At 35.5% G+C, this 24522-nt stretch overlaps 1 protein-coding gene across 7 annotated transcripts in view; it reads left to right on the forward strand.

Annotated features, from left to right (window-relative positions):
- Positions 1-20751, forward strand: part of PCDH7 (protocadherin 7) — a 423650-nt gene extending 402899 nt beyond the window's left edge. For 2 of the 7 annotated variants that reach the window (XM_055246544.1, XM_055246545.1), the window contains exon 3: positions 16437-20751. In XM_055246544.1, the coding sequence (XP_055102519.1) occupies positions 16437-16813 (377 nt within the window). In that variant the 3' untranslated portion in view covers positions 16814-20751. The remainder of the gene's footprint in view (positions 1-16436) is intronic. The other 5 variants (XM_063619459.1, XM_063619460.1, XM_063619461.1 and 2 more) reach the window with 3 other exon arrangements.
- The last annotated feature ends 3771 nt before the right edge of the window (positions 20752-24522 follow it).

A 24522-nucleotide genomic window follows, 5' to 3' on the forward strand; every position in this document is an offset into this window, starting at 1 on the left:
TGCCATAGCTTCCTAATCTGTAAAGTGTGGTAATATACAACTAGTCTATTTCTTAGAACAGTGCTTGACATATCCTTTCTTTTCTTTGTTGTTTTTTGTTTTTTGATACAGAATCTCTGTCATCCAGGCTGGAGTGCAGTGGCGTGATCTTGGCTCACTGCAACATCTGCCTCCTGGGTTCAAGAGATTGTCAAGCCTCTGCTGCCTAGGTTCAAGAGATTCTCATGCCTCAGCCTCCTGTGTAGCTAGGATTACATGTGCACACCATTATACCCAGCTATTTTTTTATTTTTTATTTTTAGTAGATAGGGGGTTTTGCCACGTTTGCCAGGCTGGTCTCGAACTCCTGGCCTCAAACGATCTGCTCACCTCAGCCTCTCAAGGTGCTGGGATTACAGGCCTGAGCCACCTCAAGCAGGCAATTTATTGAATGTATGAATAAATATAGTTTTGGAGGTTATAGCACTGCAATAGTGGGACCCATCTTCCTTAAGCCTGGACCTTCATGCCAGTTTTGTGCAGTTAAGTCCATTTCTTCTTATTTCTTCTTCATCTTGGAATTTCCCCCGAGATTTTATGTCCTGCCATAGCAAATCTCAATTCCACTAGTCCTTGGCTTATTTGCAGAACAGGGAAAGATGGCAAATTAGAAAGCAGAGATTGCCAGTTTTTTCCGTCTGATGATTCACTTTAGTATTCACAAAGTACCACCAAATGGTTAATATAGTTCACATAAATTTTAAGTGTGTCATTTAAAGGAAAACTGTCTTTAGTGATGATTTCTATTGCTAACAATGCCTGTAGTTTTATCTATTTGTTACTGATAGGATTGATTTATTTGAATTGTACAAGACACTGGCCAATATACAAAGACTTGCAAAAATTAATTCCCTGCAGCCAGTCTTCTTTGCCTAAGAACTGCAGAATAGCCAGTGAAGTGAATTCATTGCTCACATGGGAAAATCTGTTTACACCATGAAACCTGCTCTCCTATGTGATACCCACTGCTGGCAAAGTCAAACCCGAAAATATTGGCAAAAACAAAAACAAAAAAGAGAGACTTAAATGAAGAGCATGTGTGGCAGATGGTGGAGATGAATAGTTGATCATCACTGTCTGCTAGTCTCACTCACTGTACTCCCTTCAAATTGTTGCAGTACCATAATTTTGCCATGATTATCTATGAAATTATATTGACTGTTAAGTTCTGATTCATGCTTTTCTTAAGTCATCTATGGGAAAGATGACATTCTAATTGCACTCCTGATTTTTTTACACTATGAGTTTGTTAAGCGCAGACACGTTTAACTAAAGAAAAAGCCTAAATGTATGTAATTTGACATTGTGACAGATTAATACTTAGGCATTAGACCAGCAGTACAATTAGATAGCTTAAATGTGTCCTACATCTTAATGTCTATATGACTTTAAGAAGTCACATTAAATCCTCCTTTTTTAAAGGGTCTGTTGCTATTTTGTTGATTGAAATAAATGAAAGTCTACCAGAGGATTTAAGTGAATTTTGAGTAGGTTCATCACAATTACACCTAATTCTAGAAAATTGAAATCTAGGGAATTAAGTGTAAATTCTGAATATCTCAAAGTAAGAAACTATATTTACATTAGATTTCCTGAAGTGGTTATTAAGGATGTAACTAACTCTTATTCTTTGAGTTATCTGAATTATTTTTAATAAGAATAAAACTTTAGTCTCTGAAGTAATTTGAAATGACAGCTAAAAGTAAAATTTAAAATTCAGATGACATTGTGTGCATATTAAAATTATATTATGCTATATTAAATGTCATAGGATAATATATAGTTTACACAGAAATAGCCAAAATACACAAATTTCCATATAATATGATTTAAATTACAGAGGCTTTCAAGATTTTTTAGTGTGACTCAAAATAAGAAATTCATTTTTCACAGTGATCACGTACCTGTATGTGTGTGCATATATATGTGTGTCCGTGTGTGTATATATATATATACACATATGTGTATGCACATATGCATATATATGTATATATGTGTGTATATATATACACATATATGTATGCACATATACATATATACGTATACACACACACACACACACACACACACACACACACGGACACATATATAAAAGTCTAAAACAAAATCTTCTTTAAGCAACCTGAACTTCATGTAAAGCTGGTTAGAGCTCCTTAAATGGATTCAGTCACCATCTCATGGGTCATGGTGCTCAGTTGAAAAGCACTGATCTAAACTGTCCATGATTATACCCATTTTAAATGTATTCATCAGGTTACTACCATGAGGCAAATAAAATTTGTCAAACTGTTTTAGGTTGGCACATTGTCTACAGTAGTTCTTATCACAATACCCTCAGTTACAAGGATGGGAGAAGAGAGCCTTCTGCTCTTCATCTCTTCTATCAGAAACATTTCCTCTGTGTTTTGAAAATTTTCATCTATGGAATGAGCTATGCATGAGACAATAATAAATATTATCTCCCAAGTTTATTCTTAAAAGACATTATAACTGCCAACTAGAAGTCGTGACGATGCTAAAATAACTATAAAATAGCTATTATCAATAAGCAAAGAAGCTTAACAGATTAGTTCATGTGTATTTCCTTGTGACAACTAAGTATAGAATTTTCCCCTTGGACTTTTTCTTAGCAGCCTCTACTGACTCCACTGACAGCACCCTGCTCCCTAGACTGGGTTTGAGGACTGCATTTTGTGTCATAAAACACTTCCATGGATTATTCCAATTGACTACATTGTTCTGTTAGAAAGAAAATCTCAACTAAAAAGGTTATAGGACAGGTCCTAAAAGGGGATGAGGAGAGTGAGTGGTGAAGTTCATTCAGATCAGCAAATACCAAACAAAAAAGCAAAAGCCACATTGCTTTCTCAGCTTGGCCAGTGACACTGCATTTAGGATTAACAGATGTGTTGCTAATAATTCTACCTGAGGCCATTGTGAAGGTAGATATAATCACCAGGGATGAGAGGTAATCTGTCTCCCTGCTATATCCTTCATTCAACCATTCAACAGGCCCTTAGTGAGCATGGGACTGGAATGGTCCTAGGATTCAAAGTACGTACTTGAACAGCTTATCCTTACCCTACCCATAGAGAGTTATACTTTACAGAAAAGGTCGTATGAATAGGTAGCAGACTTCAGTGCCAGATATCAAGTGCTAAGAGGAGGTAGGCATAGGATGAAGACCAAAGAGGCAATGAGGAATCAAAATTCCACAGGCTATCCAGAAGAAATCTTGAACGAGATGTCTTGGAACTCTGTTTTGAAGGACTCATGAGAGATAGATAACAAGTCAAGGAATAGCAGAAAAAACACATTAATATCATGAATACTTTGAACAACATGAGGCTTTCCAGAAATGATACCTACCTTAGGTCTGTGGAAGTGGCAAATGGGAACATGTGAGAATGGGAAGAGGTAAGAGTTCAGATCCAGAAGGCTCTTCTGGTTTGTGATTTATACTGAAGTTTATGGAGGAGAGTTTTAAACTAGGAACAGACTTGTTATTCTACTTACAATTCCTAAAATAATCATTAAACTCTTTTTTGTAATTTTATTATTATTATTATTGAGAAGGAGTCTGGCTCTGTCTCCCAGGCTGGATTGGAGTGTAATGGTGCAATCTCGGCTCACTGCAACCTCCACCTCCTGGGTTCAAGTGATTCTCCTGCCTCAGCCTCCTGAGTAGCTGGGATTACAGGTACCAGCACACCCAGATAAATTTTGCATTTTTAGTAGAGTCGGGGTTTCACTATGTTGGCCAGGCTGGTCTCAAACTCCCGACCTCAGATGACCCACCCACCTCGGCCTCCCAAAGTGCTGGGATTACAGTCACGAGCCACCATAACAGGCCATAATTTTTTTTTTAGTAGGCACAGTTTTCTGCTAATCACTAGGAGGGAAACAGGTTAAAGAAAATGACAAAAAAAAAATAAGTGATGAACAAATAATAAACATCAAAAGTCACAAAAATGCCATAAATCCTATAAAGTATTCATTAAAGTTGTGCCCTGGTACCTGACACTGCTTAGATGTTACATCAAATTCTCTTCTCTTCTTGGGAATTACATTACCCAAATTTAGAATGACTTAAAGTGATTCCTTTGATTATAATGCCAGAGGCAGCTATCACTAAGGGGTAGAGAAAGGAAAATATGATCACCCAGAAAGGTGAGCTGTTTGTACTTTACTGAACAAAAATAATTTGAGCTGTGTTGATTGATCATATACAAATAACATGGACAATTGGATACCAGAGTGAAGTAGAATTTTCAAAAGTGCAAAATGAAAATTCGTTAGTGTATTCTAAAAAATTAGGTACGCATGACTCAATGGCAAAGAAAAATCAGTTTTTCCACTCCATATCCTTTAATGGATGAAATATGGGTAGAAAGGACCAAATGCAGCAAGTCTGTACTAACCCTACTGTAACCAGAGAAGCGGGAATGTGTTTAAGGTTCCCATTGTAGCTGTAAACAATAACTACAAACTTAGAGTCTGAAGACAATGGAAATTTATTTAAATCGTATAGGCCAGAAGTCTGACATAAATCTGCCAAAGCTAAAATAAAAATCTCAGCAAGGCTGCATTCCCTTTCTAGAGGCTCAAGGGGAGAATCGGCTTCCTTGCCTCTTCCAGTTTCTGGAGCGTGCCTACATTCCTCTTCCGTCTTCAAAGCTAGCAATGACAAGTGCAGTCTTTCTCACATCACTTTATTCTTACATGGACTTTTCTTCTGCCTCCCACTTCCACTTCTAAGAACCGCTGTGATTACGAAATGGCTGAGTCAGGTCATCCAGTATAATCTCCCTATGTTAAGGTTAGTTTATTAGCAACCATGGCAAAGGGGAATGAAGGTTTCAGATAGCAATGTCACCTGAAACCTTCATTCCCCTTTACCATGTTACCTAACACATGCACAGTTCCACATATTAGGATGCATACATTTTTGGAGGGGACCATTATTCTGCCTACCAAGAGAGGTTGTAAGAGTGAATGTGCAGAGCAGCTCCTGCGCCATCACAGGGAGCACTGAGACTGCCTCTGAATCCATGCAGCCTGAGAAGGCATAATGTTGGCATGAGGGGATCTCCAGAGCTTGCTTCTCCATGCATCACAGGCTCCCAGGGAGGTTTAACAGTGAGATTTTGCCACTCTCCAAAGTAATAGGGAGTAAATAAAGGAAAACATTTCAATGAGCAGGGAAAATCAATGAAGTAAACTGATCCAGTGTTGCTTCATTGATTTCTCCCCTTTTTATCTGATCATTGAGTTTTGTTTGCTGGTCACCAGAGATCATTTTCTTCCTTTTCCTTTTATTTACCTGCTCTGCACTCCTGAGCTCTTCAACACTCTTTTGCTCCTAATTGTGATTGCCAGTTTTACTTTCAACTGATCAGCTTATTGATCAGAGTAAGGAGCCAGCATTTCACATGTTTAAAACTCTTCCCATGAATGGTTTTTCAGCTCCTACCAAAAGATCTCAGAGCTTCATCTCTTAACAGTATTTCAGAGCTCAATGTTTGCTTGAAACCTTCCTCAGAGGTTGAAATTTTTGTCTTTCTCTCAAATCACAATCACTAATGAAATTCTATTACAACACAGCTTGTTATTAAAAGAGTAGTTCCAATCCAATAAGCTTTTCTGTGTGATTTCTGAAATGTTTCAATAGGCAATCTCAAGCAAAGAGTTTGAGAATATGATTTGAATATATATTTGAATAAGATTTGAAAACAGCCATGTTATTAGAATAACTGTATAGTTTCTCATGATCACTACAGGCAAGAAAAATGCATGAGTGTCATGATATTTGTTACATTAAAAATATTAGGATTACTTCAGTAAATCTAAATTGCTGTGATTTGCCCCTGTGCAAAAAGCAATCACCTTTCAATTCTACTTCAGATAGGATTTGAGCTTTAATGTGGTTCATTTTAGATTTTCACATAAAATAATAAATAGAAAATAACGCATAGAAATACCTCATATCACATGATGTCTACTGTAGTGACACTTTCTTTCTTAAGACATCCCCTACTACTGAATTAATTGGATTTAACATATTTGTACTCATCAAGTATTTCAATAAGAGCTACTTATTGCAGAGGCTATTTCTTCTCATTTACTTTTAGAAATGCTTTATCATGGTTTATATGGAAGAAAAGAGAATTTAAGAAAATATCCATTACATTTTTTTCAGTTCTTATTTTTCCCCCATCTTTTTATTTGTGTAAAAGTGTATGTCATGGGGGATAGCAAAGATAAAATGAGCGCTTCCTTCAACATTACAACCCAAAGGTGACATTCTTACAGTTAATGGAGACTTTATTTACTATTTTTAAAGTAAACATCCATTCCTGAAGGCAATATTAATATTTATCACAGAATATACATTCTACAACTTTATCATCAATAATAAACATTTAGTTAATAATCCAGTTACAGAACTAATGAGTAAAAAGATCATACTGCCATATGATAATTACCTAGTTATGATGTAAAATCTGACAATTTGAGACCATTAAAATGAAGTGGCTCTAAATTGATACTTACAACTGTTTTAGTACCACACCAATACACTTTCTAGTAAAATCATTGTAAAGTAGCTAACAAATTCTATTAACTTATAAAGAGCGCCCTATTTGCATCATTATTGTTCTTATCTGGACTTCTATGATAACAAGAACTGATTTTCCTTCTTATGACAAATAAAGATTCAATTGCTGGCAATTCAAGACACTGGTTTGAAGCAAATGTTGAACATGGATTTTAGGAAAGAAGACAAGTTTTTTTCAGGTTGGTGATCAGCAATCAGTTAAATCCATTCCCAAGAATCAATTTTCTATTTAAACAGAATCTTGCAAATTATTAGGATTTTTGGATTTGGGCCTCCAAAGAACTAACCTAAAATATTAATATAATCATTCCTGTTTTCTTTTCTTCTAAATATGAGTTTTATAATTTGTTTGTTTTAAATCTTTGTGTCACTGAATGGCAATTTATTTACCACATGTAATTTCTGCTTCTTGAGGATAGGTGCTGAATTTTTAAACATTTTTGACTTTGATTATAACTCAATGGGGAAAAAAAGGTCTAGGTGTAAAACACCTACACTGTCTTTTTCTCATTCACCTGGATGTTGGATCTATTCTGAGACTCTACTTCAGGTATCTTGAACCCCACAGAAACTGCATGCAAAATTTTGTGAGTACATATTTGCATTTATGTGAGGAGACAGTACTTTTAGTTTTCAACAAATTATTAAAGTATATAATTCCTGAGCAAGTAATTTTGAATATAAGAAAATCCAAGAGACTAGAAGGAGAATTATGAAAGCTATGATTATTTCATGAAAAAATAAACATGAATGACCAAGAACTGGGTCTATTCTTAGTGGGATTATCAATTGGTTATTGTGGAATACATGCCACTGTCTGTTCCTGGGTTTTATAAATTCTCTTTATCTAAATCAGAGAATCATCTCATTTGCAGCCTTATTTCCTCTCTTTCCATGCTGCTCCTTCACATGAGAACCTCTGCTGTCTCTAACTCGGCATGGGTAAAGAGGAGAACCAAAGTGAAGCCACATCTCTGATGTGCATAAATTGATCTCTCCTAAGCAGTCCTCACACATTTTTCTGCTGTAGTGCAGTATTCGTGTGCCAACCAGCAGATTCATGTTTGAGTTGATTCAGCAAGACTGCTTGAGATGTGGCGTGCAGAATCTCCACTCTCTATAATAATGCCACATTCGGAATGACAGTGGTCTAAGCCTAAGGGCAGTAAATGCTTCTTGAGATACGTTCAATTGCTGTTTGAGTTTAGCCTAAGGTACGGAGAAAAGTTGCTGATGCTTTCAAACATGTTTAAACATTTTAATATCGTCTTGGCATGTCAGCTTGAACTAGAGCACTCCTAGGTATAATACAGCGAAATCCTGTAATTAAAGGACCAGAATTTCTAAAGGTTTAGATAGTAGCCCTCTACTTGAACTTCTTAATTAAATGTGCTTATATCTCTGAAAATGTTCTGTTATAAGCATTGTACTTGCAGTGATATTGGTCAGTCTATTATCCATGATAAGGAGATATAAAAGAAGTAGAATGGGCCAGGCACGGTGGCTCATGCCTATAATTCCAGAACTTTGGAAGGCCGAGGTGGGGGGATCATGAGGTCAGGAGATTGAGACCATCCTGGCCAACATGATGAAACCCCATCTCTACCAAAAACACAAAAATTAGCTGGGCGTGGGGGTGCATCCCTATAATCCCAGCTACTCAGGAGGCTGAGGCAGGAGAACTGCTAGAACCTGGGAGGCGGAGGTTGCAGTGAGGCGAGTTTGTGCCACTGCACTCCAGCCTGGTGACAGAGCTAGACTCCATCTCAAAAAACAACAAAAAAAAAAAACAAGCAAAAAAGAAGTAGAATGTATTGCTGTTAAATCCTGGGTTACTGCTTGGAACAGTTAATTTATGGCACATAGCATAATATATCTGTGATAATTATTTCAGGGGCCTATTGCTTTGTCAATGAACTATTTCCTCCAAACAAACAAACAAACAAACACACAAACATAACTTAGTGGCTTCAAACAACAAAGATCAATTACTTCTCACATTTCTGTGGATTGACTACGTGGTTTTTCATGTTCTGCCTGGCTCACTCATATGACTGCATTCACCTGGTGAACTGACAAGGATAGACTTTGCTGGGTCAGCTGGGTCTCTCTCTCAAGTGGGGTTCCATCTGCAAAGAAGCTAGACCATGCTTTCTCTCAGGATGGTGATCCCAAAGTTCTAAAGGTGAATGCAAAGTTGTGACCTCTTAATAGCTGGGCTGAAAATAGCACAGTATCACTTCTGCCACATTCTGGTTGTCAACACTAGTCCAACTTCAAGGGGTGCAAAATCGACAGTAAGAGTAGTAATGTCACATTCCAAAGTGGGTATGTGTAGGGAGACTGGAAGAATTTCATGTCCATACATCATGAAATCTTCATAGCTCATGCTAAATGGCTGTTTTGTTTTATGATTTTTGATGTATGGTGCATTTTAGGTATTTACCCTGTGTTTAGGTTGTCTTGTCCTAATTTTCAATTTCTCATTCTTAAAATAATGTATTGCTAATTTTGACCCATCTTTTAATGGAGCTGCTCCTTGTACTGCCCATGCAAGCAAAGCAAGATAGCATGCTGGCAACCTAGTATCTTAGGGGCAAGTTTCAAGTGAAATGATTAATCGTGAGGTTGTAAAGATAACTCCAAATAATACATCATTTGCCCTTGAATTTTGAGCAACCGTGACACGTACTGAATAAATCTTCTTTGGCAAACTCCTAATAGAAAAGTAGTAGGAGGATGCCTAATGTGGAGTAACCAGGATCCAGTGGCCAGTGTATTTCTCTAGAGAGATAGTAGCTGTGTGTATCACAGACTCTACCAGCATAAATCCATTAGCACTACTAGAAAAGTAACTGAAAATAGGTACCCATTTGCTTGACAATTGGTATTTATTCCATAATAAATTATCTGAAACCCTTGGGGCCAGATACATTTCAAAATGTGGAATCCTTCATATGTTGTAAGATGTTATATGTTATGCATGTGTCATATATTATTTTAAAAATCTAAAAGAGTCTAAGGCCATGCTTTTAATTAAACACATTATTTCTATAGTAAAACATATGAATATGTACACTATGTGAGACAAAAAAGATGAAAATAGCCTTGCATTAATTCATATCAGGTTTGTTGTAAACTTATGAAGGGGAGAAAAAATCCTTTTGTTTTCCTAAGATTTTTTGAAGACTGAATTTGGATTAGGGATTGTGCACCTGAAGCAAGTAATATTTATTGAGGGCTTACTGCATGTCAAAAATTATTATAGGTACTTTACATATATTAACACATTCAATTCTCACAGTAATTCTAGGAAATTAATACATTCTTAAACATTTATTACACAGATGAGGAAACTAAAATCAAGGAACTTGTCCACATTCATACAGCTGTGAAGTGACAAAGTTAGAATGTGAATCTAGATCACCTGGCTGCTGAGCCTGTTCTCTTAAACAATATCCTTTTTATTCCTGGAAGACTTCAGAGAGGAAAAAATCTCTACCTCCTTAAATCTCTCCAGGGGCTATGACCTACCATTTACTGAATACCTACACGGCAGCCAGGACCATATTACGAGCTGTATAGACATTAACTCTTTTATCCCACAATAAATGGGGGAGTAGGTATTATTATCTCACATATAAGGAACTTGAAGCTCAGAAAAATTATGTCAGAAGTCACACAGCTTCTACGTGGTTGAACCTGGAATCACATTGAGCAATATTGGGACTCTAAATCTCCTGCTCTTTTTAAAAGTTCATTGCTCTTGGCAGGAAGGGCCCAGAAATGGTACACATGATGCTACAGCAAGGATTGATTGATTAGCCAGTCTTCCTATACTCTTCTATTTTGGTTAAATCAAGTGATTCTGTGATAAATTAATACACTCTTTGGAAATCTTAATGGCCTTTTTGTGGCCAGAGTGACACTTACTTACATAACTATAAATTTCTTCTCTTCCAGAAAGTGTTCCTACATTTACAGGATCACAAACTGCTGGTCTGAGTCAGTGATTCCCGCCCTGACCGTGATCCGTGGTGTGTTTGCCTGTCTAGTCTTCCTAAATTCCCCAAACAGGCAAAAGGCAGGGATCTTTTAGTTAGTTATATGAGAAAGCCAAGTCCAACTCACTTGTGCATCTTTTGGATCTTGTCTCCTCACCTCCAATCTTTATTAACTATGATAATAATTATCCAAAAAAAAGTTTGGTTAACCAACATTTATTTAATTATTTTTTTCTCAGCCCTATCATATAAAATGAAAGTAAACAATTTTCTAACAGCTATTTTAAAATAAAGCATTTATTTAATCATTTGAGTAAAAGATATTTTCATTTGGACTAATGACAGTGAAGGAAATGTTAAAACATCTGTTGTAAAACATTTTTCACTGATCTTTTATTCTTCTTGTTTACCCTTTTGCAAAACCTTTTGTAAGTCCACCAAATTTCACTAGCATTTCAGTGTGCTTCTAGAAAAAAATAAGTCTTTGTGTAGAGGGAAGTCAAGAAACATAGAAAGAAAACCAAACACTTTAAAAAGGAAAAAAGGAAAAAGTTTCTGCATGTGGTTTTGTTTTGCGTTGTTTTGTTATTTTGTCTCTAAAGGAAGGAAATACCAGGCCAGGAGCAGAGGCTCATGCCTATAATCCCGGCACTTTGGCAGGCTGAGGAGGGCAGATCACTTGAGATCAGGAGTTCGAGACCAGCCTGGCCAACATGGCCAAACCTCATCTCTACTGAAAATACAAAAAGTAGCCAGGTTTGGTGGTGCACGCCTGTAGTGCCAGCTACTCAGGAGGCTGAGGCACGAGAATCGCTTGAACCCAGGAGGCAGAGGTTGCAATGAGCCGAGATCATGCCACTGCACTCCAGCCTGGATGACAGAGCGAGACCCTTCTCGAAAAATAAAATAAAACAAAATAAATAAAAAAGAAGAAAATATTTCTTATTTTTTTGCAGATTTTGTCAAGTAATGTCATACGCTAGAGCTTGATGTTAGTGAACAAATTGGAGGAATGGTGTGGACATCTGGGAAGTCCATACGTTGACTTAACAATCCATTTATCTCACGTGGTCAGCAAATCAAATAATGTGTGAGTTAAACAAATAAATGATACATACAGTTTTACATATCTGATCTTTAAGAAAACTCATTGGAAATATTTTAAAACTAAATATAACATTTTCATACCTTCTCTCAGCTCAGTAAATACAAAGATCCATGTGTCTCTAGCCTCAAGCCAAGGACCTGGAGTAGAGTGAGTGTCTGGGATTCTGACAGGATGCAAAACTCAGCATACTTAAAATCCTTCCTGGTGCAGAACTGTCTTCAAGTCTTAATGAGTCTACTGTGCTCTCTTATAATAATGATGTCTCTAATGGGTTCTAAATTATGTAAGGCAGCTTCTGGAAACATGAAATTCCTCTCTAAACCTGGGCTTTCCTTGTTATTTCTAATGATTCTATCTATTATCTATCTGTCACTTCCTGTTGAGGTCATTGTAACAGCATCTAGCAGCATCTGCCCACCACCCATCCATCTACCCTGCCTAGTAAAAACAAAAATACTATGTTTTTGAGAGATAATCTGGCTTCTTAAGAAAACATATAATTTTTCCCACTTTCCAAAATGTATAGTTTCAGGGAGGTTGTGACATTCTTTTCACTAAGTAGAAAAATTTGTGACTCTGTGGCATCTATTTCCTGTGCTGCTCAGATCGTTTTTTCTCTGTCTCTGCAGACTGTAGCTTGTTCAGATGGTTATGAGTAGCAGTCATTGACCTCTAAATAACTCAGCTGTTATATTTTAAGAAGAAGCAATGTGTTGTAGTGGGAAAACAGTAAATTGAAAGTCAAAACACTTATTCTTCGGCTTCAGCTCTCCTGTAGCTTGGACCCCTTCGCTGTTCCATCCTCCTTGCTATGATTGAGGTGCTAAATTAAAGAGATGAACTTCATGTGGGAAGTACTTCATGTGTTATGAATTGTTCTAAGATTGTTTGCTAGTTTGATGGCTTAAAAACTGTCTACTTTCTCCCAGCACTTTGGGAGGCCAAGGTGGGTGGATCATTTAAGGTCAGAAGTTCAAGACCAGCCTGGCCAACATGGTGAAACCCCATTGTATTTTGAAACAATACAAAAATTAGCCAGGTGGCAGTGGCATGTGCCTGTAACTGCAGCTACTCAGGAGGCTGAGGCAAGAGAATCGCTTGACCTGAGAGGCAGAGGTTGCAGTGAGGCAAGATTGCGCCACTGCACTCCAGTCTGGGCAACAGAGTGAGACCCTGTCTCAAAAAAAAAGAAAAAAAAAGAAAAGAAAGAAAACTGTCTACTTTCAAGACAGGTATTAACCTTATGTCTGGGAAGGGATCTTAACTTTCTAATAAGATGCAATGATTCTAGTAAATAGCATAACTTGATTAAAATGGAAATGTCTACAAGTAATGTTAAGGAAGAACAGGATTTGATGGATTCCATTTTTTTACTTCCAGTGTTCTCAAGGTTTGATATGATTGATGGGGTTTGGGGGCGTTGAGAAATACAGAAACAACAACAAAAAAATCTCTGAAGAACTGGCTTTATTGTGGAAAATGCTTACAGAGAATAGTATTTTATTTTCCTGTTGTTCATTTGTATTGATTTACTGAATGCCAGTTAAGATTTGTGATCAGGTGTCTTCCATCTTCACTGAGATCAAAATTTAAAAGAACAGTACTAAAGCATAAAATAATATTCTTAGATGTTAGAAAACACATCCTTCAGTGAAGGACTAAGAAGAGTTACTAATTGTGAAAGGTTTTCCTCTATAATGCCACAAAAAAATAGGACAGTTTAAAAGTATGTCTTTTATGGAAAGAAGAAAGAATTGCATTTGATGCTTCTCTAAGATCCTGCATAAATTTTGTTTGGAAAAATTCATAATATATGCATACATAATTAAAATAAGAAAATATGTAAACAAAGAAAAATACTTTTCCACTCATGCCCTTCTTTAATAAGTTGCGTTGTGATACAGATTGCATTTGTTAATCATTGGTATTTCTTTTGAAGATTCACTTTAGTCAACAAAATTGGAAGTTTTGATTGCTTGTGATGAATCTCTTATAGCCCTTCTTGATTATTTTTCTAAATTTGATGACAAACACTGCAACATGTCTCAGCCAATTAGGCTTGTCAACTTCTGCTGTGGCCCCCAATCAAGTGTTTTACTTTGGAAATGACAGGAGATCCTCATTAAAAGTCATGCTTCTTGGATAGAGATGCGGCAGCTTGCATGTATATGATGGCACAGAAGACAAGCTGCCTTTCGTTAAAAGCAATAGAGGAAATGAATTTTGGCAGAAAATATTCCAGACTGTGAAGTAAAGACTGAAGGAAAGAACTGAAGAGCATCTCACTTATAGTTGACTGAAGATTCAGTCAATCTATTTAATAAATGAGTATAATCTCTTATGGGCTATAGGTAGTTTAGGTACACAAGTTAAAAAGTAAGAAGACTCGTATGAGCATGAATATAGAATTACAAGCTGTTTATTAATGCATTTCAAACAACAGGAAAACAAGTGAAATGAATATCAAACTAAAAACACAAATTAATCCCTGAAAAGCAGCCACCTGTATAAGTCATTGTGTAAGTGAACTGACATATTGTGTGAGACATAAATGTGGAGAGATGATTGGAGACAATTCTGGGTCATTTCTGCAGGGAATAACAACCACATTCATAAAGATTTTTTTCTACTTTAGAAGCTAAATTCCTGATTATTTTCCCATGTCCTTGCTATTCACTGTCATAAGAGGAACAATTTGAATTTGTTGAAGCAGTGAAAACAAAAAAGGAAATAGTTTGAGTAAAAAGCAGACCTGATCTTACACTTTGCATTTCTATCCTTTTTTCCCCCTGTTCAAAGTATTTAGGTCAGGTTTAAAAAAAAAAAAAAAGAGTATCCCAAGATAGGAAATATTCTCGAAGAACTTGCAGTTTGTTCATTTAAACCAACTAGATTACAAAACTCATTAATAAAATTTGTCAATAATTTTATCTTTATAATGCATCTAAAATACATATTTGAGAAACAGACAATTTAGGGAAAAAAATGAATGGGAAAGTACTTTTTTCTTTTGATGAAAAAATTAAGAGAATCTGCTCACTTATAAGTCAAATGGCAGCATGGAAAACTGGAATAAATAATTAACCTTACATTTTACCTACAGGAAAGGGTCAGATAATTCTAGATTTCCTGTGTAGAACACTAGAATTTCCTTGTGAACGCTTAGTCAAGGGCATAAAAATCCCAGGACACTGTTTCAGTAATCGATGGGCCGACAAATGTCAATACTTCAGTTACCCATCATTGAAGGAAAAAATGACAAACATTAGTGGAGAGCCATCATTTAGGAGATTTAGCCAAGTAAAACATCTAAAATATCCTATACAAATGTTAAACTACAGGGCATAGTGTGTGGAAGCAAAAGCAGAAAGTGTACATATCTTGGGAATAGTTTAAATAACTTCCTCTTCTATTTTAAATGAATCTACTAGGATTGTGCGTATGCACATCTCACTGATTCCACTGGTTGCAAATATATTTTCAGAGGTCAAATTTGTCAGTCTCTAAGTCCCAAGCCTTGTAATAAAATGATACCATGTGATAGTAACTGGAATGCAGTCATATTATGTTCTTTTGTTTGGCAATAAAAAACAATAAAACATTTTAAATAAAACCCTTCAAGTTACTGCCTCAGAATCTGTTGAAGCAGAGCAGGTTTTTCTCTCTCCCATTCTCTCTTTCTCAAACAAAGTCTGTAAAAACATTTTTAATATTTAGAAAATACATAACCATTCTCCAAAGACAGACACATGCTTTCAATTATATGTACAGGTAATTATTATCTGTCATCTTTAATCTTGTTTCCTAAGAATTCTTTGTACGTGATTTAGCCTTTTAGAAGTAAAAGTCATTTCCCATTCCATTGGACAGCACCATTAATTAGAGTACACACTAGTTCATCCAAAGTTTAGTAACTTACCCATATTCACCCCATACATTACATTTCAGATAAGATGGCCTATGTATTTTGATGTGAACACATCAGCACATATTACGTCATTTGGCATGGTAGGAGGGGGGGTGAGGGGATGTGGGCTAGGGTGGGCAGGTGCGTGATATTGCTGGTATGCTTATACCTATAACTACTGGTTCCTTGCTTTTTACTTTTTACCACATAATGTGCTGTCAATTTAGGTTCTACTTATGAGTCACCCCATGTCTTAGAATGTATTTTAAATATAAGGTTTTGCATATTTGCATTCTATGAATAATGTATAAGCAGGAAGAAATCCAACTGGCAAAAGCACACCACTTCTGGGATAATTTATAAATCCAGAAAATTGTCTATTTGGATTTAATAATTTTTCTTATGGATGTGGAAAATATTAGCACCCATACAAATTTACCTGTGTATTTAGAGCTTCTAACTGAGACAATCCTCATGTCCCTGTCCTCTAACAAACACACATATATCTGTTTCATCTACACACTTAAATGTATCATTTTGTCTACTTTCCTGTTCTATAATATTGGATATCTTTGCAAAACCTTATCTTTGATGCACATGGGATTAAAAAACTGTCCTATGGAATGATGAGCTAGAGGGTGTTGGGAAATGAGAAATAAGATGGTAAGGAATATATTTATATATTTCCTCCAATTTCATATAGATCAGGGGAGCCTGTTGAGGAGTGTCAAATACTAATGGCTTATTCTCCTTGGATTTCAGATCCAAGGCCTCTTCCGGATGTAGCCCTGACTGGGAAGTGCACTCGTGAGTGTGATGAGTATGGCCACTCAGACTCCTGCTGGATGCCGGTCCGCACTTCTCCGGAGAGGAAGAAGAGCCAGCCTAAACTCTCCACTTTCATGCCTGTTGATGAACGAGGAAGCCAGGAAAAGCTGGCCAATGGGGAGGCCGCCATCATGGGTGACCGCAACAGGAACCTCCTGAACAAAAAGTTGACCTCATCCTATGAGACCTTCAGTGCAGCTAGTTTCAGCAAAAATGAGGAAGCCAACCCTGAGGATATTCCCCTTACAAAAACAGGGGAATATAAGCCATCTCCTGTCAATACTCTCACTAGAAGAGAAGTTTACCTGTAGGCTATAAAGGAACAACAGCAAAGTTCTTTATATGTATGAAAAGGAGAATAAGGGGCAAAAAAACCTTACAAAGCAAAACGTTTAATCACAAAGAGGGGGCTACCAAAGAGACAAAGCTTTGCCTGCCACTTCTGCCTCCAGATCAGGCCTTTAGTGATACTGTTAGCCTGATTCTACTGTACAATGTAGAAACCATCCTTGTTACTTGCATGTCTAACCCCTTCACTGATTCCCAACACTCGCTTTCTCTTCCCCACCCCTCTCCAAAAAAAAAAAAAAAAGAAAAGAAAAGAAAAAAAAAGGGGGGATAGTTGCAAGTTTCTTTCACAGTAACTGTACGAAGCCTGATTAGCAGAACACAACACTCTCATTATCCCTAAGCTGAAGCATGATTTTAGTCACTTTGATTTTGTTCGAGTGTCATCCGGCTGGTCAAAAATAAGCAGGACAGATAAAATGTATTTCAGACATATCATCAGAATATGGTTTATCATCATCAAAGGCAATCCTTTGAAAGTGATAGAGTCCCTCTAAAGGTACAGTCCTTAGAAAGAGGGACTGTATTAAAAAGCATTTTGGGAAGATCAAAGCTTTAATATTCCAACAAAGACTAAGAGCAAAACAATACTCAGTGGGTGATTGCAGTCCTAAATTGGCATATGTTGTTATTTTCAGGTCAGGAGCATCAACTTCAATTCCATATATTCACCAAATATTCTCAGTGTACACACAGTCTTGATTACATGTATCAATTTCACTAATTATGACTTCTAAAAATTATATATATTTTTTCAGAACAAGACCACTATTATTAACTAGCTTGAGCAATTGTATCATCCAAAGGCCAAAGATCATATGGCAGATCAGGGAAATCATGAAGTTGATTTGGTCTTGACGTGGAAAACCATTAAGTAACAAAAGCAACTGAACCCATGTATGCACGGAAACAATCAAACACTAGTTCATTTTATAGTGCCCAGGAAAATGTTCCTTCTTTTAAAATGGATTTTATTTGAAAGCTCAAAGAATGAAAACTAGTGAGATATATTTTTGGTATTATAATAGGCAATTGGTTGAGGTTCAATTTTAGTTTCAGGTAATATTAACAGGGAAGATTCCATGTTTTAAAATAGTATCTATGGATCATGGATAGGTTAAGAAAGATGCATTGGCATATAGTCTTAGTTAAGTCCACGATTATCATTTTAGAATCCAGGCTATGCTTGCTGCTCTTTTTATCCACATTTTAAATTACAATTGCATTTTTTACTTGTTCAGTGCACACTTTGATGCACCAAAAGTGCATTAATTTTGAATTGTGTGCAATATAGAAATATTCTGAGGCTCATAACATTGAAACAAGGTGACACCCTAGTTGACTTTATCACTAATGTGATTTGAACATTATTTAATATACGTTTTAAACAAATCTAGACTGAACATGAAAGAAAGGAGTTTTGGGCAGTGACATTTTTCACAGGATGTATATCTCAAAGGTGAAAGCAGAGTTTTCCCAGTGCAATAAAAAGAAACAGAATATGCAGATTTTGAGCTACTCACTCTATAGAGGATAACCTTATACGGCTGAAAATTGAGCTGGGACATTCAGATGAAAGTGACAATCCATGGACAGAATAGGGAATAACAGGTGTGAAGAGAACAAACATCACTGAATGTTTGTAAGCTGGTTAAGGCATAGCCTTGATGGCTCTCTAGCAAACTGTAGAAACAATGTAGCTTTGGGTAGTTTCATGCTTTGCAGAATTTCTTAGACTATAAAGTGACACAGCCTGGAATATAGGTTGATAATTCACTATAGGTCCTCAAAATACTTATCTTTGAAAACCACTTCTCTGTTTGGTGGGATACACTTTGGGGGTCATTTCCTTATGCTCTTTCTTAAATGGAGTTTTCATTTTGATGTTAGTTTATGTATAATAGGTAGGATGCAAAAAGATATGTAATTGAAACAAAAAACATTGGACTAAAATATCAGTAATTGAACATGTTTATGTTTGATTATTATTTACACTATGGAAAGATGCAATTCTAGTACTTTGTTAGGAAACTGCATTAAAGCAGTGCTGCCTTGTATAATCTGTAAGTACCTATTAAGACAAAATACTTCTAAAGATACTTATGAAATGTATACATATTTTTTGGTGCACGTTACAAAGAAAATACTCAATTGCATAACACAGATGTTTGACAAACTTTTTTTTAAATGCATTTCTTTCTTTCATGAGACATTGAAACCACTGATAGCTCATTTCTCTCTATCTTAAACCCTTCTCTTGTCTATAAAACTAATACAGGTCACACCGGACCTTCAGATTAATTGGATCTGCATTCCCCAATGATGTTTGCACCCCATTCAAGATAGCCATGCCATTGTCATTTAACTCATGAACCTCTCTTTAGAACTAAAATGGGTGTGAAAGAATAAAATTCAGTGTACTGTAAGTATTCACAGTAATTCTAGTAGAATTAGCTATCATAACATTTATTATATAATGAGCTGGCATGACACAGAAATATATTTTGTGTTTGTATGACTTTTATTTTAAATAGGTTAAATCTGGTGCCACTCCATATATAGAGTGCTTTTGAAAAAAAATCAATAAAAAGAAACAAAAAAAATAAATGAGTGAATGCAAAATAAGCAACTGTGCCTTTTATACCTGTTGTTATGGTAAAAAAACGGTTGTTGGGTTTGGACAATGAGGGGAAATGGGCTATTCCCAACTTTTTTGATCCTGTATATTTGTCCATGTTTATTTTCTGAAAATAATAAATAATATATTAAAAATTTGCCTTCTGACAAACTCAGATAATGGACCAGTCTTAAATATTGTTATGTCATAAAGCAAAATTAAGGCATTAATATGGGCTGCTTAAATCTGACTAGAAGATGAAAGCGTTCATTGTAAGTGTAACACAGAGATACTATCAGGAGTGAAATCAGTCCATTTGGCAAGGTAAAATATTGATTTAGAATTTTATTCTTTATTTCTTTTTTGTTTTGTTTCTTTTAGCTACAGTTTCATTTTGGTTGTACAGTATATAAACCATATTTGTTTTCTGTACACAAGACTCTCAAGTGAATTTTGCATGCATTATACATTAGGACACATTTATAAATTGAGTAACTATATAAATTTATGTGTATTAAAACGTCTGTAGCTTCAATCTAAAATCTACTGCTCTTTCTGAATCTCCAGATATCATTTCTGTATGGTTTCTGACTGGCCTGCTGCCTGAGTTTCAGAAAACAAGGGAGGCATTATTTTTATGGGAGGAGGAACTAAGATGGTACTGAGGATGTCTGACTGAAACACTACCCTAGGAAGCTGTCTTGTAGGAAAATAGAATGAAACACACAGACCAGAAGAAATTGTCAAGAATCAAACAGCCATCCAAAAACAGTCATGAGAAATCTAAAGACCTAAATAATCTTAGGTATATGCTCTCAGTGATAAATAAGAAAATGTGTCCTTAAGCAAAAATAAATAAATAAATAAATAAAAAGTGAGGATGATCACGAATATAGTAAAGCTTGTTAGTTGTGACCTAGGTGAAGGTATAATGATAACATCTGGAGGAAGGCATCATTTGTTCAGCTACCTAGGGTTTACTTTCAGACTTTTCCTACATTTTAAAGCACTTGCATTCAGTGTGGTACGATCTGTTTGTAATGTTAATCATTGACTATTGTTCTGCTACTTGGATGTTGATAGTGAAGCAGAGAACAATTTATCATCGTTTATTATGAGTCACTATGCACGCAACTATGCTTAACATGGCGAAATGTATTAAACACTCGTCCAACTATTTATGAAATACTTTACATAATTTAATTTGCTTTTGTACAGTTTTATGTAAATAAATTGCTTGTCATTTTTGTCTCTGCAAATTAAAATATAACATGGTCAAATGGTTTCACACTTGTAAGTGTACTTCTCTGTTGACAGGTAATTCAGTTTTGATTGGACGAAAAGTGAATGGATGCATGTAACAGTTTGATTTAAGATGGTTTGATTCCTTGTAAATTAAGACACAACAAGGAGGCTAATGTGGCAACAACTGTTGATTTGGGGGGGGACCATGCATAACTGTCACATTACTTTGCCTCATGATGGAATAGAACTCGGATCCTTCAGTTTCATCAAAATAATTCCTGAGACATTTACCTAGCTAGCTTATTATCTTAAAGTGTATGGCAGAAAAAGGAACTTACCATCATTAATATGAAGATGGATTTATTTTCAGAGGCACCTACAGAAATTTCACATTTAAGATAAAAGTAATCCTAAATCAAAATACATCTTTGTTTTGGAAATATTTGTTTTTAATCTAACTTAATAACAAATACAAAAAAGTTATAGGCTTTAAAAAATCATGCAAAATGTAGACAAAATAAAGGAAAAATATAATTTTTACTTTGATAACTTATTTTTTCTTTAATGGACTTTCTCTACTTTTTACATTTTTCAATATTTTATTATCATTTTTAATCATTCCACTTGCTATTTGTTATAAAATTATGTCCTTAACTATTATAGTTATCTTCTTTATTTATTAAGTTGGTGTCTATTCAAGTAAGCACCTTCTCTTCTCCAATCTCTCAATTATGGCCTTTTTTCCAATTCAGAGACTTAAAAGAGAAAGAAAATACTTTCTATATATACTAACAGATTGCTTGGAATTTCTGTCCCATCTCACAATAGCAATGCTAAAATCTACCAATGTGAAAAAATATTCTAAAGATCTTTACCTGAGGCTTCTCTACCAGTTTTTTCCCCTCTCTTATGTGAAAATGTAATATGTTTTATTTATATTGGATGACGTATACTTTCTTGAATCAAAGATATCTCTGTAAATTGAGTTTGACTGGCAGCCTTTCTTCTCTAAAGAAAGAATTAGGGTGAAGTATGGTGAGAAAGTCTACTTCAAATTGGAATGGGGTGAAGAAATGATATGTCCATTCATTTTGGCTTTCTGCTTTTCTGGTGGTGACAGCTAAACATGAGTACATATTTTAATGGAACAGTACATAAAATAAGATCACTATGAAGTAGACTTTAAATTTTCACATAAGAGAGGGGAAAAAACATGGCTAAAAAAACCTGTATGGAACTGCTTCCAAGGCGTAGATTTGATTATTCTACCATCTCTGATTCATTGGAAGAATTTCATCTCATAACTTACAAGCTTGACTTTACCTGTTCACAGCAATACTTTACATTTACTATAAGATTTATCTCAAAAGTCTCATATCTGCAATGTAAGCTGTAGTTGGATAAGCCATTTATCAAGGATGATTTTACTTCTATTTATTTTTACTTATTTTTAATTTATTTTAATTAATTAATTTTTAGAGATAGGGCTTTATTCCATCTCCAAGCTGGGGTGCAGTTGTTTGATCATAGTTCACCATCACCTGGAACTCCTGGGCTCAACGGATCCTCCCACCTCAGCCTCTCTCCCAAGTAGCTAGGACTACAGATGCGTGCCACCACCCTGCCCAGGTGATTTTTTTTTTTTTTTGGAGAGGCAGGGTCTTGCTATGTTGCTCAGGCTGGTCTTGAACTCCTTGCCTCAAGTGATCCTCCTGCCTCAGCCTTCTCTGTTGCTGGGATTACAGCCACTGTGTCTAGCAGATTTTACTTTTAATAATTCTCAGGTTAAGAAAAATTTGAACACAAAATTCTACCAATATTAACATTTTTCCCTCTTCTGGCTTATGTACCAATCCAAACATTTTACATGATTTACCATGGTGACAAGAAAAAAAAAAAAAACTTTCCACATTTACCTGAATAAAATAATTATCTGTTAAAGTGGGAATTTCAGGAGGAGGACACTAATTACGCAGATAGACATCTAATTATCTTCACTTGACATTGCACAGCATACTCTGGCAGTAATTGTAACTCGTATAGTGTTTCAGACAGCAAATTGTAAATCTTGAAAACCTCATAGCCAAATTTCATCCTATTTAATACTCCTGACCTAGTCTGTCAGGCAATGAGATTTTGGTGGACCTTGGCTTGATAAAAAGTCAGTCTAGCTTTGGGAACTCAAATGATCATGACCAACTGTCAACATTATCAAAATTGACCAGATAAGTGTAGAATTCCCAAATTGACTTTAGTTTTCATTCGGCTGATTTCACAGAGAAATTGTCTATTGAGCTTTTGTCTTTTTAATTTTCTTTTTGTATTTTTAACCTTTTCGTGTCCTCATTCCAAAGCCTTTGCCACACTTTGAGAAGTTATTCGCTCTGTGCCTTTACCCTTTCAAAAGCAAACCTCACTTTCCCAGCAGACAAGGGGATGTTAGATAGCTAACCAAGGTCTAGAGGATTTGCAACCCAAGCAGCTTTATTTTAATGGAAATTTACAATATCAGCTAACTTGAGCTCTTAGGAAACAGAGTGAATAGGGACTGAACTTACGTTTGTTTATTTTCTCTTATCTTTATCCTTTACTCTAACACTTGTTTATAAACTGCATGAATGAAGATGATTAGCCAAGATAATACAAATTTTCTACGCTGCAGGGAGTGAGGAATTGATACGAATGTAAAATGTGGAAAGCTATTTATGCTTTCCTTTAACCCTAATTTTATTTTTTCCTGTTGTGTCTCTGGTTAAATGTAAATTTTATTCATTCGTTGATTTTAATATGTGTGACCCACACAGAAATAATTTTGTTTATTTATTGAACCTCCTGTGGGAAGATGCTTAATAGTTTATAAATGTAAAATTGTCCCCAACACTACCAGATGATGCTAAAAGATTTATAGTTTATTCATGATGTTCAGTTTTGTTTTTTCCATTAAGTTATCATGGTTCAAATGATCCATTACCAGAAAGGTCATGAGAAAGATGCATGAGATCAACAAAGTAATTTCAAATATAATCTTAAAGAGTAGAATGAGTTTTGAAAGACAAAAGTGTTAATGAGTGTGCCTACTTTTTTTTTTATAAAAAGTGCATTGTTAAAGAAACACTTGATAAGAAAACTAAAAAAAAAAATAAAAACGAGATTTTTTAATTTTGTCAATTTAACTAAAAGTGCATTACCGTATCCCAGACTTAGTAAAATTGTCATAACTTGATAGGATCATGTCATTTTTTTCTGTGTGCTTTACATACCTCTTATTACACAAAATATATTTATTGCAAGTTTATGGATAGTTATAAAAACTTGACCGCATATTTAAACCATTTTATAACACATTTATGTAGAGGAAGTGAGACCAAGAGTAGAAACAAATAAAGTAAGTAGTTGCATAGATTATTTATTTATAGTTTTATCACCTGGCTTTAAAGGAAAATAATTATTTGAATGCTTTTCCAGATCCTACAGTACAGCTGGAATATGCTAGAATAGCTATTTCTTAAACTGGCATTTGAGGTCCACTGAGAGAAGACAGACTTTTAGGGGTCTAGGTATTCTAGAAGAATTTTTTTAGTTTTATTAATGTAATAATCAAAGTAATATTTCGGCATATTTTTCCTTTTTTTTTTTTTTGAGACAGAGTCTCACTCTGTCACCAGGCTGGAGTGCAGTGGTGCGATCTTGGCTCACTACAACCTCTACCTCCCAGATTCAAGCGATTCTCCTGCCTCAGCCTCGCAAGCAGCCAGGACTACAGGTGCGAGCCACCACGCCCAGCTAATTTTTGTATTTTTAGTAGACAGG

This window comes from Symphalangus syndactylus, chromosome 16 (genome assembly GCF_028878055.3).
Source record: "Symphalangus syndactylus isolate Jambi chromosome 16, NHGRI_mSymSyn1-v2.1_pri, whole genome shotgun sequence".
Taxonomy (NCBI): Eukaryota; Metazoa; Chordata; class Mammalia; order Primates; family Hylobatidae; genus Symphalangus; species Symphalangus syndactylus.